Raw genomic sequence first — 15932 nt, forward strand, 5'->3', positions numbered from 1 at the left:
GCTCTGAGGTATTTTTAATTAAGATTCACATATATTTGCATAGATCAAGATGAAAGGAATTAGGTGAAAGATTGTTTAAAGGCAAATTTTTACATCACCTTTGCTTGTACAGGCATAAAAACAGTGCTGTTTTTGAAGTGGAAGTAAAAAACTGGAGGTTCTGTGTAGTACTGCTGAAAAGGTTGTGATAAGATTGCGAGAGAAGAACATGTTCATGAATTTGTTGGAGGTGGGAAAGTTCCTGGATGTTTATGAAAGCTTATTCATTTTTCAGGGGCAGGTGACTATAAGTGCAAAATTTGACAAAGGCATTTACCTCCCGGAAGACGCTGAGTTTTACTTTGTTTATGATGGATCCATGAAGAGGCACATAATGTTTGCTGAGCGTATTGGTGACAATGCTCTTCAGTCCCTTGTTCCAGGTGAGTGCTATTTGTGTTTCATGTCCTAGCAACACCCCAGCCCCCTTCCAAAGCTGGGTACAACTGGATTTTTTGAGTAACTGTGTTTTATGGCTTTATAGTGAGTGTAGGAATTGAGTGATGGCCCGCTGGATGCAGGCTGTGTTTGACTGGCCATAGGTGGTGCTGCCATTCATAGTTGTCTGCACTGACATGGTGTCAGGCAAAGATGGGAGCAAAGACGGTTGGGTGTGCGTGAAAGTGCATTTTCAGGCATGGCATAATTTTTAGCCTGATTTACTTAATTCTATCCAACAAATCCAGCTTATGGTTTGCCTCTTGCCATTTGCCATCACTGCAGAAGTCTGCACTTTATTCTGTGGCAGCAGTCAGCCTGGCTTGCAGGGCTCACCTGGCAGCTGCCCAGTGTTCTCAAACCTATGTGGAGCCATGGGGAGAATTACCCAAGGGTGCATTGCTGTGAGAGGGTGATGTGGGTTCCCTCACAGCCAGGTCTGCCTTCGCATTGTCCCCCTTGCTGGTGTGGTGTAAACCCTGGCTATTGTCTTTACTACTTGCTTTGTGTCCTGTTTGTGGGAGAAGGTGGCTACAAATGTGGTGTACTTACATAGTAGGTTCTGCTTGTTGTTTGTCCTTGTTTTCTAAGGAAGATTCAGAGTGTGAAAGTAACTGGCACACTAGCTAGTAACTAATACAAAAAAGAAACGTTTGCCACAGATATGTGGTGGCTGCTTGAGTTGGTAAATAGTAAATGTTATCTGATGGAAAATGCAGTGCTAGGTGCTCACAGGGTAGCAAAGCCATTTTTTTGAAAGTCCTGAAATGGCACTGCTGCATAATTACTTCTCAGGTAGAAATAAAAACAGGAGGCAACAGACAGTGCTTAATCTGCTGCCTGATCTCAACAGAAGCCATCAGCAGATGAAAATGAAGAGGTTAAAGTATATCCTTAGTATAGTTGGTGTTTTATACCGGCCAAATTAAACATAAGAGAACGCACGGCACTTTAGAAACAGCTGCAGATGTGGTAAGCATGTGTTGGCTTCTGCAGCTAATGGATTGCCTAAGTACTTTGAGTTCTGGGGGCCTGTTTCGTGATGTCTAGGTTTACACACATAGTACCTCATGGTTAGCTCTCCAGTGGGAGCTGTGTGTACAGTGTGCACTGCTTGTAGATGTGTGATAACTGTTCCTGATGAGATGGCAGAGAAGGAGGAAAGACGTGTGTGGTACGTAAGATTTTTGAATGGGAGACTCCCTTGGGCTTTGAGGATCCTGGTTGTAAGTTAGACAGTTGATACAGCATTTAATCAAGCCTGTTTATGGTACAAACCATGCATTTGTTAAAAGCACCTAGATTTTGGCCCACATGGAAATGCTGGGTGAGTACAAAATGGGTGTTAAATAAATAGATAATTCCTTAGCGTTTGTGTTGCGGGCTACAAGTGATATATTTTATTGATATCTTGTTTTTCATAATTCTTAACCAGAAATTTTCCTGTTTTTGTTTGTGGCATTTCCCTCTGGTCACATCAACTCATATTCTGCTGTGATGAAGAACCTCCACCTAGAAAAACTGTCTTTGCAATGAACTGTCAGTAAAATCAGGGAATCTGGCTGTTCAGATCCAAGCTGATTACAAAAAAATGTTTGGTGGATGCCCTAAAACAAGTAGATGAAGGGAAGAATGAAATTGTTATTGATCCTCCATCGTAGAGGACTGAAAAGGAGGAAAAACTAATGTATTTCCTAAACAGTAACAGTTTTAATGATTACTTTATGTTGCAATTTCAGGCCATGGATGCCAGGAAGCAGTTTCTGTCTCTGTGTTAATGTATGCAAGGGGATCCTCACCTGTGGCCCTCGGCAGCTGTCCTGTCACTTACAGGGAGAACTTGTCTTGCAAGTTGTCTCGTTTTCTGGTCAGTCACACAGAATATGTCAGTGCCACAAGTCACAAGATGCTACTGGATAAATTTGGGCTAACAGTAAAAGATCTGCAGTCCCTGGATACTGATTTGACGATGGCCATTGCTCACGAAGAATTGCCATCAACGTGGAGCATCCTCGGAAGCTGCTATGAAGGAGGTAATATTTTATTTATTATTGAGTTGGAAGGCTTCTAGTGATGGCTTGCTGCAGAGGTTCCCAGACCTTCTGGTTTATTTTGTGGTTCTGATGATAAAATATTAAGTATGAGAGCAGTAGTCAGAGATTTGGTTTGTGCCCAGAAATTTGAAAAGATATTGTAACTGGGTATTGTAACTCAGTTTCTTTAGAAGATTTTTGTACCTTGACTCGCTGTCAAAAGAAGAAATTCTTTTTATGAATAGACATCACCTTTACAAGATTTAAATGCTGTCAGTTTTAAAAACATAAACAAGAATTGCAGTAATATTCCTATCAAGTGATATGTATTAATTGTGTAAACAAAAAGGAGACAAAGTATACATCCCAAAAACAGAATTATGTGTTGCTATAGGACTTTGGATATGTAAAGTAAATGTCCTGTTTATAACAGTTCTGTCAGCTTCTACTCTTTATTTTGCAACTTTGATCATTTTGAGGCAGAGTATCATTTAACAAATTTTGTGGCTTTTTTTTTTTTTTTAATAGGAAGTGGAAGGAAAATATAAACAAAACCTTACATTAGGGTACTGTAACAAAATCAGGTGAAATTTGCCCAGTTTTATGTTTCATTGCAGACTTAAGGCTGCAGTTAGATTTTGCTGAAGAGTATAATTTTTTTTGCAGACTGAGCTGATTTATAGCTGGGGTTGGAAACAGTGTTAAACTTGATGGCTACACATGTTTTTCATTGAAAATTTGGTACTTTTGGCTGTTTTCCTTTTAGTACTTTTAACTGCTGGAAGTTGGAGTACAGGCAGTTTCCGTATGAGCCAAACCAAAAGAGAGATTGATGCAAGCTTTTGGGAACTAAAAAACACGATGCTTAGCCCATTTCTTTTGGTGAGGTATTTTTTCCTGTCTTAAATCTTCCTAATTCTTAATGACAGGTAGCTTGAAATCTGCTGCTATCTTCCTCAGGAGAAGGATGGGTTTTGTCTGTCTGCTGTAAACAGCTCTTTCAAGAGACATAAAAACAAATACAGGGCCTCACTCAAGTATGGGCTAGACATTGACTTTACTTGTTTCATTTTGGTGTGTAGTAAGTATTTGTTCATATTGCTCAATGGCTGGAGTGACTGTTGGAGCAATGAAGACCTTGATCGAGAACCTGAAGAATTCAGAAGTAGTTTTTCACATACTTTGCTAAGCTTTTTGTCAAAATGAGCTGTAGTCTGGCCAAGAAATATCATCAGGATACCACAGCTAATCAGAGATGTTCAGGCAAAGCTAGCTGCTTACCTGGGAAGTTTCTGTGGGATGTATTGTAGGTCTGGTGTGCAGCCAGTACTAGGCAGAGCTCTGCTGGGGCAACTGATACACAGATGCATGATTTTTGAGCATTTGGTTATGCTAGTTGTTAAAAGCATGCTGACTCAGTGGTCATTCCAGCCTCTCTTGGAGGAGTGTGTGTTTAACTGAGGGGTCACGTTGACATTCATACCTTACCCATTGCTGATAAATGAAGCAGGGATCTTTGGTCAGGATTTGTGCAGCACAGTAAATGTACGATGGTAGGATTGTGTTGGTACAACAGAGGAGACTGAGGCTGAACCAGGACAAAATGGATCCTGGCCTTTGGGATGAGTTTGCTGTGTCTGTGGTAATGCTGGTAGCTGGTGGAGAGTCTTCCAGACCCAGGGAAAATAAGTTTTAACTCTTGGCCTTTTGGGCCATGTTTCTGAAGGGTTCTTAAAGTGCATTTCTTGAAAGAGTGGCGTGGGTAACACAAATACCTGATTATGGCCCTACACAGAAATAGAACAAGATGCTGCCTCAGTGTGCATACAGACAGCGTGGTAGGAGGGCATCTCACCTACAGTAATTGATTATTCAGCATTTTACTTCAAAAATCTCTGCATAGATCTTTACAAATAATTAGTATTTTCTCTGTTTGGTCATTGAGTTCACCTTTTTTTGGTCTGTGTGAGCTTTTGTCATCTCCTGAATCCTTTATTTTCTGAAAGCATACTTTTCCTTTGTCTCACAGCCAAATTCTCTTTAACCTGAGCCTTAGAAGCACTGATTCACATTGCACATCCTCACTGTCCCTGTCCCAGTGTTTTTGTCCCAAAGCCATGGGTTGCATGTGTCTGAGCAAGCCCTGTGAATGCTGAAGAGTAGCAGGTGCCCCTACAACTTCTTGCCCTGAGCGTTCCATAGTGTCTTGGCACCTGATGATGTCTGGATATTCCTTTCAGAATCGATATTCTAATAGATTTTGGGCAGTACAGCCCATCACTGGCTCAGATCTTGTGCCCATGAGACTGAATTGCTGTTGATTCTTTCAGTTTTCAAAGATACTGGGCTATTTTTATTACAAAAAATTACTTCTGAATGACACACTGAGGAAATTGTTGTACCATCTGGTGTTTTTGGACCTCTTTTGTTTTTATGAGGATTTAGAGATGTATGGAAAGATAGAAGAATAATTTATTCATAAGAGTTTTGGTATCTGGAAAAAGTGATTGTGTTCCCTTTATAAGGCATAAAAAGGACCGGATACAGAGAGACTGAATTGTCTGGGGAGCATCACAAATAATTCAGGAATTCAGTGCCATTGCACAGGTCAAGACTTGTTATCCACATTATTTAAGGTTTGACAAAGGAAACGAGATCATGAACTTCCTGTTCATTCTGGCTCGTCATAAGTGCCTGTTTGACAGTGGTGTCAGGAGCTACCTGCTCACGGAAGTGGATCTGACAGTCCTACCACCTGCCCACAGACAGCGTGCTGCCAGAGAAACTGAGGAACTGATTGCGGTGTGTGCTTGGGCACTCCTTGGTGGGTTTGAGGAAAGGGGAGAGGGAGAAGGGAGGAGAGGGAGGGAGAAGCTACTTATTTGCTATTGGCACCTTCATAAAGGCTATTTTCTTTCAGAAGATTGGATTACTCCATTTATGAAGCTGGTCAGAGTTAAGTCAAATAACATGTTGTGGGTCAAAAATTGAGAATCTTCCAATTTTTTTAATATTTATGAAAGAAAAAAGAATAAGATGGAGTGTTCCATTGAGATGAGAAAAAATGCATCAGAGCGAACTTTGGAGAGTATCTCTTTGCCTCCCACAGCAGGGTCAGATTAGGGCCATTTTTCTGAACTGGCAGCCCCTACAATCCATCAGGCATGGGCACAGCATCTCTGCAAATGTTATGTCCTTGGTACACTCAGACTTTTATCCCCTGACTATTTTTGGGGGGTGTGGGTGTGCAGGGGCACAGAACCTGCAGCAGCTGAGGGTTCTCGATTTGCTTTAAGGGCACTGCTGTGAGGCCAGGTTCAGTTGTCTGGGTGACCTAACTGTGGTGGTAGTTAAACACAAACATGCTGCCAGCTTTGTCACTATTTACTTTTTTTGAGGAAGTGTGCTCATTTAGGTTTCGGGCTTAGTGGAAGCAATAAAATTACACTCTGAATTGTGAAAATTAATTGTGGCTCATAGGGAAGGGAACAATATCTATACTTGTTTGATCCTTTTTTATGAACAATTTTCATTTTATTTCATAAATGAGTGGTAATTATTTTCTGGGAATATGTTTTACAGAATGACCTGAAGCATCCAACCTTGCTGCTTCACAGTTTGCCTTTCAGGAACACTGTTCTGTGTTCTGTTGCATTTTTGGCATTTTCAATTTCCTCCGCCAGCCTCCTTCTATGTAAATCCTGTTATTGTTCCTGCTTACTGCTAAACATGGTCTTGCTACGCTGCATGGCTAGTGTATGTCTTATTTTTTGTCAAAATTAAAGACAATTGACTGTATATTTTCTTCAGTTGTGTATTTCAACTTTTATTTTCCTGTGGGGAAGAAGAAAAAAAGGAAGAGAGGCATAAAATGTCTGTTTTCCTCCATGACAAAAGGAAAATACTGGGAACAGCTGAAAAAAATTCATAGAGTTGGTGAGACTTGTGAGGGAATATATATAAATATTTGTATTGCTCAGCCAGCTTTCAGCATTAGAGAAACAGTCCCTGCAGGAGTTTTTCCCATTAGAAATAGTGTAGGGCAGATAGATGGGGAAGTTAGCACAGGTACTGGCAGGCAGAGAGGTGTCACCAGTCCTGCTGCTGTTCAAGAAGGTGGGCACGAGGCAGGATGCTGGTAAGCATGCTTGAACCTGTTGATTCCTGGCATTCACATATCCTAGTCTCCTGGTCTGTGGCTACCTGGTCTGCAGAGAGGTCCTGACCATGAAGGAGCTTTTCAGGGAAAGGATTGATGACATGGAGGAGATGGTGACATGCAGAGTGATGGTAAAGTGAGTACTGGTAAACTGAAGCTTCATCTGCAGCTGTAGGTGATTGTGCTATGCTGTGCCTTTGCCATGTGGGGCTGGTGATGGGAGCCTCTTGTGATGGGACAGCTGATAAAGGAAACCCTAAAGTCACCTTCCATCATCCCTTCTTTCCCACTGTAGAGTTGATGCCAGCTTGGTGGTGGCTGGTCTGGTTCAGCCAGACCCAGGGCAGAAGATATGACTGGCTGTGGTGACCCATTTCCTTGGCCCTGTCTAGCTGGCTTTATCTCAGGTAGATCAAAGGATGTCGGTGTAGATGAGAATAATTTCAGCTAGAAGGAACTTACACAGATGATCATTGAGTCCAACTGTTTGATTGATGAAGGTACTATATGGAGGGCAAATGATGATGTGAGGAATGGGGAGGACAAAGGAAAAATGTGATGTTCCAGGTAAGTGGAAAGGGAGCTGCCACCTCAGCCCTGACATCATTCATTGAAATGCTTGCCATGTTAAGCACATACCTGTGCTTCTGCAGCAGTGGGGTGTTGCTGAGCACCTTCTTATAAACAATTTCATACCTCTAATGGAAAATGAAAAAAAATAAAGAGTAATGCATAAAAGAATGAAGCCTGGAAAAACTGGAATTCGTCAGCTGATTTTGATGTCTCTCTCTGCTTTTCATGTCCCAAGTCTTGAGTTTTTAGTTTCCTTCCAGGAATGAATGAGATACATAGCTCAGAAAGGGCCTAGTCATTTCTGTCAGAGAGAAATATTTGTTTTTGGTTTATTGTTTTGGACATAGGAAGGGATTCAGCTGCAAAGAAGAACAAAGGCATTTATTTAATGCTTAAAACAGAATGTGTTTGGCTCAGCTCTGTTTAACTCAAACAGAGTGTTTTGGCTGGAGGTCTGGGATGCGATGCAAAACAGCATTCTGATAGTGCATATCCTTTACAGAATCCCTTGCCTTTGGTATCTAACCCTGTATGAATCAGCCAGCAGTGCATCTTTCAAATGTTATTCGTTGCTGTTTTTGTGTCTTGATGGAAAATGACACTTTATAACCATTTCAATATGAATTTATTGAAGAAATCTTATGTATTCATTGTTTTCTGGTTTTCTTCCCTTTTCTACCACTGAATGCAGTTCAGTGAATTATTGTACTTGTTTTTCACCACATCTTTATTTTTTGTTTCTTGATGTGGTGTTTTTTTTATTGCTTTGTTTGTATTGCCATTTTGCCACATTTAGAATCTTCCTTAAGGGAAGTGTAAATGAAAATGAAAAAATACAGGAAAACACCATTTGTTGCTTCCCACTGATGAACCAGAAGAAGAGAAGTAAGAGAAAAAAGGAAACTGTTCTTAAAAAAATATATATATTATTATAAGAAAGCACCATTAAAAAAAGTTGTTTCAGATTCACTTTTTTTTAGTGGAAAATCTTTACTTTTTAGGCTGATCTAGCTAAAAAAACTTACTACCAATCATCAAGTCTTTTCTTTTTCCTCTCCCTCCCTTTCTTCCCCTGCTTGATATTGTGAATCATGGAGAAGACTCACAGCAGAAGTTGGATGCAAAGGATCACTGGATGTGATCTGTTCCTCTCCTCTGCTCATGGCTAAAATCAGAGCTGGATCAGGTTGCTCAGGCTCATGTTTTGAGTACCTCAGAAAGATGGAGAGTCTGTAACCACCCTGGGCAGCCTGTCCTAGTGTTTGGCCATCATTGTGGTGAAAAATGTTTTCCTTGTATTGAAGGAAGTAATTTATCTTTGTCCTGAAGACTTTGAAATTTGTATTTCAGATTTAGGTATTCTAAAGCTAGTAATGATCAGTGTAGATCATCAGTGCTCTGCTTGCTTGTAGGCAAGCAAGGCGGGAGTAGCGAGAGAGGAGTACAGCAAACAACTCTACAGCCTGTAGAGTTGCAGGCAGCAGAGGGATGTTTCCTCAAGTGCTGTTTCCAGCTACGTACATGAGAGGTGAAAACAACTGTGTGAGCTGCCATGCTGGGTCTGATACAACATGCTTTTAAGCTGGCCATGAGTAAATTTAAGCTAATGTTACATATATAGATTATTAGGTAGGACAGATAAAAATTAGTTAAGAGAATGTTTGTGGTGAGGTCATAGAAGATGTTACTGTAGATTATAAGGCAATAGAGATCAATAGCTATTATTTAAGTTATTTTTAAGCCTATATTCTTTTGTGACAGACTTTCTCATACTATGTCATTTTTAGGATTTGGCCTCCAGAAATGTAACTTTACTTACTGCGTTGTCAAAGCATAGGGGAGGCTATTCCTAATGGTGGAATTCTTTCCAAGGGCTCCTTTTTTGCCAAGCAGAAAAATCCTACTCTTGTCTTACCCCTTACCACATCTTATCTGTGTTCCGTTGTTGATTTACTTTTCCTTCCTTCCTTTCTTCTTTCCTTTCTTCCTACCTTCCTTCCTTCCTTCCCTCCTTTCATCTGACCATCTGTTCATCCTTACTTATACTTATTTACAATATTATAAATGCATTGAAATTCAGTGGCCCGAGACCAAAGTTTTAATCATGTAATGGACTTTAGGGTAAAATTTGCCCTTTTATTTTCATGTTTTCAATCTGAGGGATAGGGTGTGGTCAGTGTATAAACAGATGCTTAGTGTGCTTACTACCTGTTAAAATATTTGCGTGCAATGACTGCTTGTATAGAAAAAAGAGTCTAATCAGAAACATCCAAAGAACCATTTAGAGGTTAAAAATGGGACTTTGTCAGAATTCAAGTGCTTAAGAGCAAGGAGCAATTCCAAAAACCCATACTTCAATGAAAATTTTAACCTGGAAATGTGTAATATTTGCTTGGGGGCAGTGTATTAGACCACAACATTTCCTGTGCATCTAAACCGTAACTCCTTGGTGTATGCGTGCCAGCTGGGGGTGTGCTGGTGCCTGACTTCCAGCTGTGCTCTGTGTTAGTCAGGTTGCTTTCCTGGTCTTCTGTCGTGAACCCCTCAGATTTCCTCCTGCTCAGGGGCTCATTTTTAATTACTCTGTAAGAAAGTGGACAGGCTCCCATTGGAGAAGTGATCTGAAGAATTGTGAAGATGTAGGTCCAAATCTCATCTTGCCAAGGTGGAAGCTGGAAGGTACTGGGGTCTGCTATTGCTATCACTGTTTGTTTCCATGGCCTGCAGATCTTTCTGAGAAGCCTGAGGCATGCTCTTCTAGATGGTCCTCTGTAGAAGAAGGTCTCAGATCCAGGCAGACCAAGGAGTTTGATGGGTAGCAGCACTCTGTTGGGCTTCAAATCTGGAGTCACATCATTGTGTGGGTTTCTGTGAATTTCTTCTCTGAGGCCCCCTCTTCATGTGTCTTTGTTGGGTCTCCCAGACCCCACAGGATCAGCTGATTCATTTTTAGATGTATATGTCCTAGATCTTACCCTGGATTCTCAGCCAGCATCAGCTGGCTAATGCTTGCAACCATTAGACCTGTAGGCCTAGCCCAAAGCCTATAGCCCGGTACAGCTCTGTGTGCAGGCCTGGAGTCTGTGCTGGCAGGGGCTATCTATAGTAGCCATGGTTTGCTGCCCTGGACAGGATGCAGAGGGGATGCTATCATTGGGTTGTGTAAGTAGCGGTGCTGAAGAATGAAGCAAGAAACCTTTTCCCCAATACAGAAAGGAGAAGGAATGTTGTTTCTAATGTCAGCTTGTCCTGGCTTTCTTGAGCTTGTCTGCACTGAAGATAAACAGATACAGACAAGTTCGAGGAGCCCTTTTACCCTGCTTTTTCTTTCTTCTGGCACGTCACTTACTTTCCCTTCCTGCAAACATAGCCCTGTTCATGCTGAGTCTGCTAGACAAAGTGGATTGAAAAGAAGTCAGAGGGTTTGAAAGCCTAGCACAAAATTACATCAGTGTAAGGAGAAGAGGCTGGATTTGATATACTGAAAATTTCCTTTGTGTATCTTAACGTGTGGCTACTGCAAAGTGCATCTATAATGTATTTCAGCCCAGTGTTAAAGATTTTCAATACCTGGGGCCAAATCAGCAACATACTGTCTTATCCACAAATATATGAACAGATATATCCCTGTTTATCAAAACAGTTCTACAAATGGTTGAGTTGGATTCAGTGAAGTAAAAGGTAGCATGTTCTTGAAAACTTTGAAGTATATATGATATATATGCCATTTAACTTAGAACATATGTAAGTACTATAAGGCCAGCTTTATCAAAAGAGATTAATGAGCTCCCAGCTCTGAGAGGACGTTTGCAAAGACCCAGCTTTGCAGAAGGCAGTTCTCCAGTTAAGATGTCTGGAAAGGAAGTGTCTCAGCTGATACATGACCGCAGCCTTCAGTTATGTAAAAGGAAGCTGCAGAAGACTAGAGTGGGGCCCATAATGGATGGGGCAAGAAGCAGCAGGCTTATCCTGAGGCAGTTAGGTAGGTCAGGCATTTCACATCTTCATAATTGTGAGGGTAAATTAGCCTTGTGTGGTTTACTTACAGAGGTTATGAAATCCTCTTGTCACCAGGAGGGTCTTAGAACGGATGAGACAAACATTTGTCAGAGGTGAATAGGTTGACCTGATCCTGCCTTAGGGCAGGGAATGGACTAGAGACCTTTTGAGAACTCCTCAAGCTTGCTTTTGATGATTATATAAAAGAAATGCTCATGATACTTTTAGTGAGTGCTTACACTGAATGGGAATCAGCAGTGAGCCACTGTTTTTGTATGTAACTTCACAACACCTTTGCTCAGAATAAGAGCTTTATCCTGTAGACACTGATTCAGAGAAAATGTGATGGCACACTGAAATTGCTTTTGACTGTATTAATTCCACAAATCAGCATGCATACTTACATGTGCTTTGGGAACGTCGTATTCCCTTGATAAACGAAACATAGAATTTTGAATAACATATGCTTAACAGTTTGGGTAACAGGGTAGAAAATCTATTGAATTGGGGTGATAGCTTTCAGTGGAATATCGTTAGTGGAATCCTAATAAGTTTCAGTTCTGAGAAGAGTAGATTAACTGCTCTTGAATACTTAAATACTTTACCCTTACATTTAGCTTCTCACGAAAACGTCAATGTAAGGAACAAGTTGGGTACCACTTAAGCTAAGTTTCTTTTATTGCCCTTCAAATGCAAAGGCTTTGTGTTTGAAAATATGTGTAGACAAATAGACCTTACTTTGCATAAAGGCAAGGGAAAGGCTTGAGTGATGGAGAACCAGCATCTCAAGATTTAATCCATGTTGTCTTCTGCTTTATTTTAAGTTTCAGCTCTGTTGTACTTGATGTTTTTGTGTTAAAAGAGGAAAAATTGGCAGCTCTGGCTGCATTTCTGAGAAGAGATGCAAGCATTATTGTGTGTTCTTTACCCATTCTGCAAGCTTATGGCTCACTGCACTGCTAAGCATGTCTATATGTTAAGCAGCCTTCCTTTAAAAATCATGCACTTTAATTTAAAAAATATCAAATACTTAGCTATGCTGCTGAGGCAGAACAAAGCAGCTAGAAAATAGCCTCAGCCATCCTCTGTCGTATATATGAGGACATTGCTGAATGCTTTTTTATATACAAAGAAAGAGAGAAATACTGGAGTCGTATAATTCAAAATGTTTTCTTTACCTCCTGGACATAGGTGGTGTTTGTATATCTCACTTTAACTCTGCAGACACAGCTAGGTACCTACCCCTATTATTTTCAGTAAAAGATGGATTTGTCCTAACTGCTTTCAGAGGTCTGAACCTGAGCTGAGCTATTGCTTCAGAATAAAAGAGTTTCATTTGATGCTTCCTAGCCAACAAAATGCTAGTTTGGTAGTGATTATTTTATTTTATTGTGTTTTTCAGAGCCTATGCGCAAAGAAACTCTTCTCCATCTTGCAATGAAATTGGGCTTGGTTAAACTTTCTGAGTTCTTAGTGGGCCAGCCTGGAGGGATATTGGCATTAGCGCTGCCTAATGAGGATGGAGCAACACCATTAGACTTGGCTGAGCAAAATGGGCACTCCAAACTAGTTGAAGTCTTCTCAAAGTAAGTATAACAATTTGCAATTTCACAGAATCACAGTATCACAGAGGTTGGAAGGGACCTTAAGAGATCATCAAATCCAACTCGCTTACTGAAGCAGGTACCCTTCAATAGGTTGCACAGGAATCCAGATGTCTTGAATATCTCCATGAAAGGAGACTCCACAGCCTCTCTGGACAACGTGCTCCAGCACTCCATCCTTACCATAAAGATGTTCTTCCTCATGTTATAGGGAACTGTGTATTTTCAAGTTTTAGGCCATTTCTCCGTGTCATATTACTATGCACCTCTGAAGAGCCTGGCCTCATCCATTTGCCTCCCACTGCCCTTTAGATATTTATAAACATTAATCAGATCCCCCTGCAGTCTTCTTTTCTCCAGTCTGAACAGACCCGTGTTACTCATTTGGGAGGTACTCCATGCCCTAAATCATCTTTGTGGCCCACTGCTAGACTCCTTCTAGGAGAGCCCTGTCTTTTTTGAACTAGGGAGCCCAGAACTGGACACAGTATTCTAAATGTGGTCTCACCAGGCCAGAATAGAGAGGGAGGACCTCGACCTGCTAGCTGTGCATCTTTATAATGCACCCCAGGATACCACTGGCCTTCTTGGCCACAAGGGCACACTGCTGGCTCATGGCCAGCCTGTTGTCCATCAGGATCCCAGGTCCTTCTCCACAGAGTTCATGTCCAATAGGTCATCCCCTAACCTGTACTGATGCATGCAGTTATTCCTCCCCAGGTGCAAGACTTCACACTTGCTCTTGTTATGCTCCTCATCTCTCATCTCTTAAGAAATATAAGAAGTACTGTTTTTCTCAAAAGTCTTGCCAATTTTGTGTTAGTTTCTGTTGCTTTTTGTCATTTATTTTAAATGGTAAAATTTTATTTACAAGTAAAGCAAGTTTTTGATGTATATCCTTTCGTACATTTGCAAGTGCATTAATAGTGTTAGTATCAAAATATACACCTGTGTGATTTTAAACCACTGTCATCATCCAGTTAGGGATTATTAGTTTTTTCCTTTCAAGCTGACTCATAAATGGCATCTAACATTAAAGTACAGCTGGAAGACTTTTTATTCTATCATTTCATAAACAGATAAAAGGAAATTATTAAGCAACACATATCCATGTTCCTGGGCTTTCTACAGAACAGTTGTCCAAAGGTTGTTGTAAAACTGTTGTCTTTCTGTGAGTGATTCCCACAGTGTGTTTAGAGTTATTTCTTTTACCAGTGTAAAACTAACAAAATGAAGCAATGTATAGAATCATAGAATCATAGAATGGTTTGGGTTGGAAGGAACCTTTAAGATCACCTAGTTCCAACCCCTGGTGTAAGCAGGGACACCTCCCACCATACCAGGTTGCTCCATCCAGCCTGACCTTGAGTGTTTCCAGGGATGGGGCACCCACAGCCTTGCTGCGCAACCTGTTCCAGTGTCTCACAGTAAAGAATTTCTTCCTAATATCTAGGCTACATCTTCCCTCTTCCAGTTTAGAGCCATTTCCCCTCATCCTATTACTATCTGTCCTTATAAAAGTGCCTCCCCAGCTTTCCTGTGGTCCCGTTCAGGTCTTGGCAGGCCACTATACTGTCCTCCCGAGCCTTGTCCTCTTCAGTCTGAATAGCCCCAACTCTCTCAGCCTGTCCTTTTAGGGGAGGTGCTCCAGCCCTTTGATAATCTTTGTGGCTCTCCTCTGGACCTGCTCCAGCAGCTTCATGTCCTTCTTGTGTTGGGGGCTCCAGAATGATTGTACATTATATTCCTTCTTCTGAAAAAAGGACATATTTGCTGAATTTGAGCCTGACATTTTTAAAGAGTGTATCATGGAATATAAAAACTAATAAGAAGAAAGAAAAAAAGAAACATTGGTCTTTTGAGATACCTAGCTCTGTGATAATGTCACAGCTTGTATATGGAGCCAGCTAAGTCAAACAAGAGTCTTTCAAAAGGGAAGCAGAGTCATTCCTTTGTGCTGTCTGAGCTTTGAAAATGCAACTAAATAAAGTTCAAGTTCTAAGTAAAGTTTAAGAGATGCAAAGCCCTGAGGGGTTTACTGGTAGAGCTCTAACTTTTGAATAACTAGACTGTAGTTGATGACAGGAGGGGGTCCTGGAGGCTGTGAGAGCTGTTTCCAGCCTGGTCTGCATGATATGACAGAGGACCATCAGGTACCTCTCTCAGAGTTGTTGCAGCTGACTGCTTACCTGCTGCTTACACGTAAAGGCATACCTTGAAATGTGCACTGAGAAGCTTGCAGGTACAGAGACATGAATTTTACAAAACCCTGGGGAGACTTTGTTACCTGTGTGTGTCTGGAGATGGAATTAGTGAGAGAGAGTTGATGGCAAATGCACCAATGCAGCAATGACTGCTTTTGCCAGAGGGCTGCGTGGCTGGCAAAAGACTAAAGGGCAAGTGCTTTCAGGCAAGTTCCATCTGCCCTGCATGGACCTTTACAGCTGCATGGTGTGCATGTCTCACAGCACCAAATGTTCAGTGCCAGAAGCCCTTCTCCCTGTTGATTTTCTCTGCAAATACACAGAAACAGGCCAGAACAAGGCTATATATATACGTTTTTTTTTTTTTGAATGTGTATCTTTCAGCCCCAGTTCCATACAGCATAGAGTTAATATTAGAGTTACTCACATGTAGACTTCAACTTGTCTGAAAACAACCAAAACATTTAACGCACTGGTGGAGTACATCTTGATAGGAATTGTTTGTAACATCCGAACAATGCTATGTTCCCTTGAGACATTTTCTGTTTTTTGTCAGCGGTGGGATAACAAAACCTAGCTGCCAGTCATGTCCTACTGCTATATATGGCAACAGTAACAGGAAGAGGTGCTATTACTAACTTACAGAAATGAGGAGAGGTAGGTATTGTCACTGCTTACTCCTACCAACTTCTTTTACTGGTGACTAACCAGCACTTTTAGGGCAGTCACTGTTTTTTTCCACACTGAGTTGCATTTTAGTTCTGAGAGGAGTTGTTGGTGGGTATTTGTTTGCCCAGCTGTGTTTTGAGTGGATATGTCAGGTTTTCTGCCGTGGACATGCTGGGGTGCTGGCTGGCTGTGCTGCAGGAGGGATTCCATGCTC

General features: G+C 41.2%; 1 protein-coding gene across 4 annotated transcripts in view; it reads left to right on the forward strand.

Annotated features, from left to right (window-relative positions):
• ARHGEF28 (Rho guanine nucleotide exchange factor 28) overlaps nucleotides 1-15932 on the forward strand; it is a 126037-nt gene that overhangs the window by 26908 nt on the left and 83197 nt on the right. For all 4 annotated transcript variants that reach the window (XM_042875316.1, XM_042875318.1, XM_042875317.1 and 1 more), the window contains 3 exons: nucleotides 275-422; nucleotides 2217-2510; nucleotides 12644-12827. In XM_042875316.1, the coding sequence (XP_042731250.1) occupies nucleotides 275-422; nucleotides 2217-2510; nucleotides 12644-12827 (626 nt within the window). The remainder of the gene's footprint in view (nucleotides 1-274; nucleotides 423-2216; nucleotides 2511-12643; nucleotides 12828-15932) is intronic.

Source organism: Lagopus leucura, unplaced genomic scaffold, assembly GCF_019238085.1.
Source record: "Lagopus leucura isolate 7727_CA_CO unplaced genomic scaffold, USGS_WTPT01 Super-Scaffold_100014, whole genome shotgun sequence".
Taxonomy (NCBI): domain Eukaryota; kingdom Metazoa; phylum Chordata; class Aves; order Galliformes; family Phasianidae; genus Lagopus; species Lagopus leucura.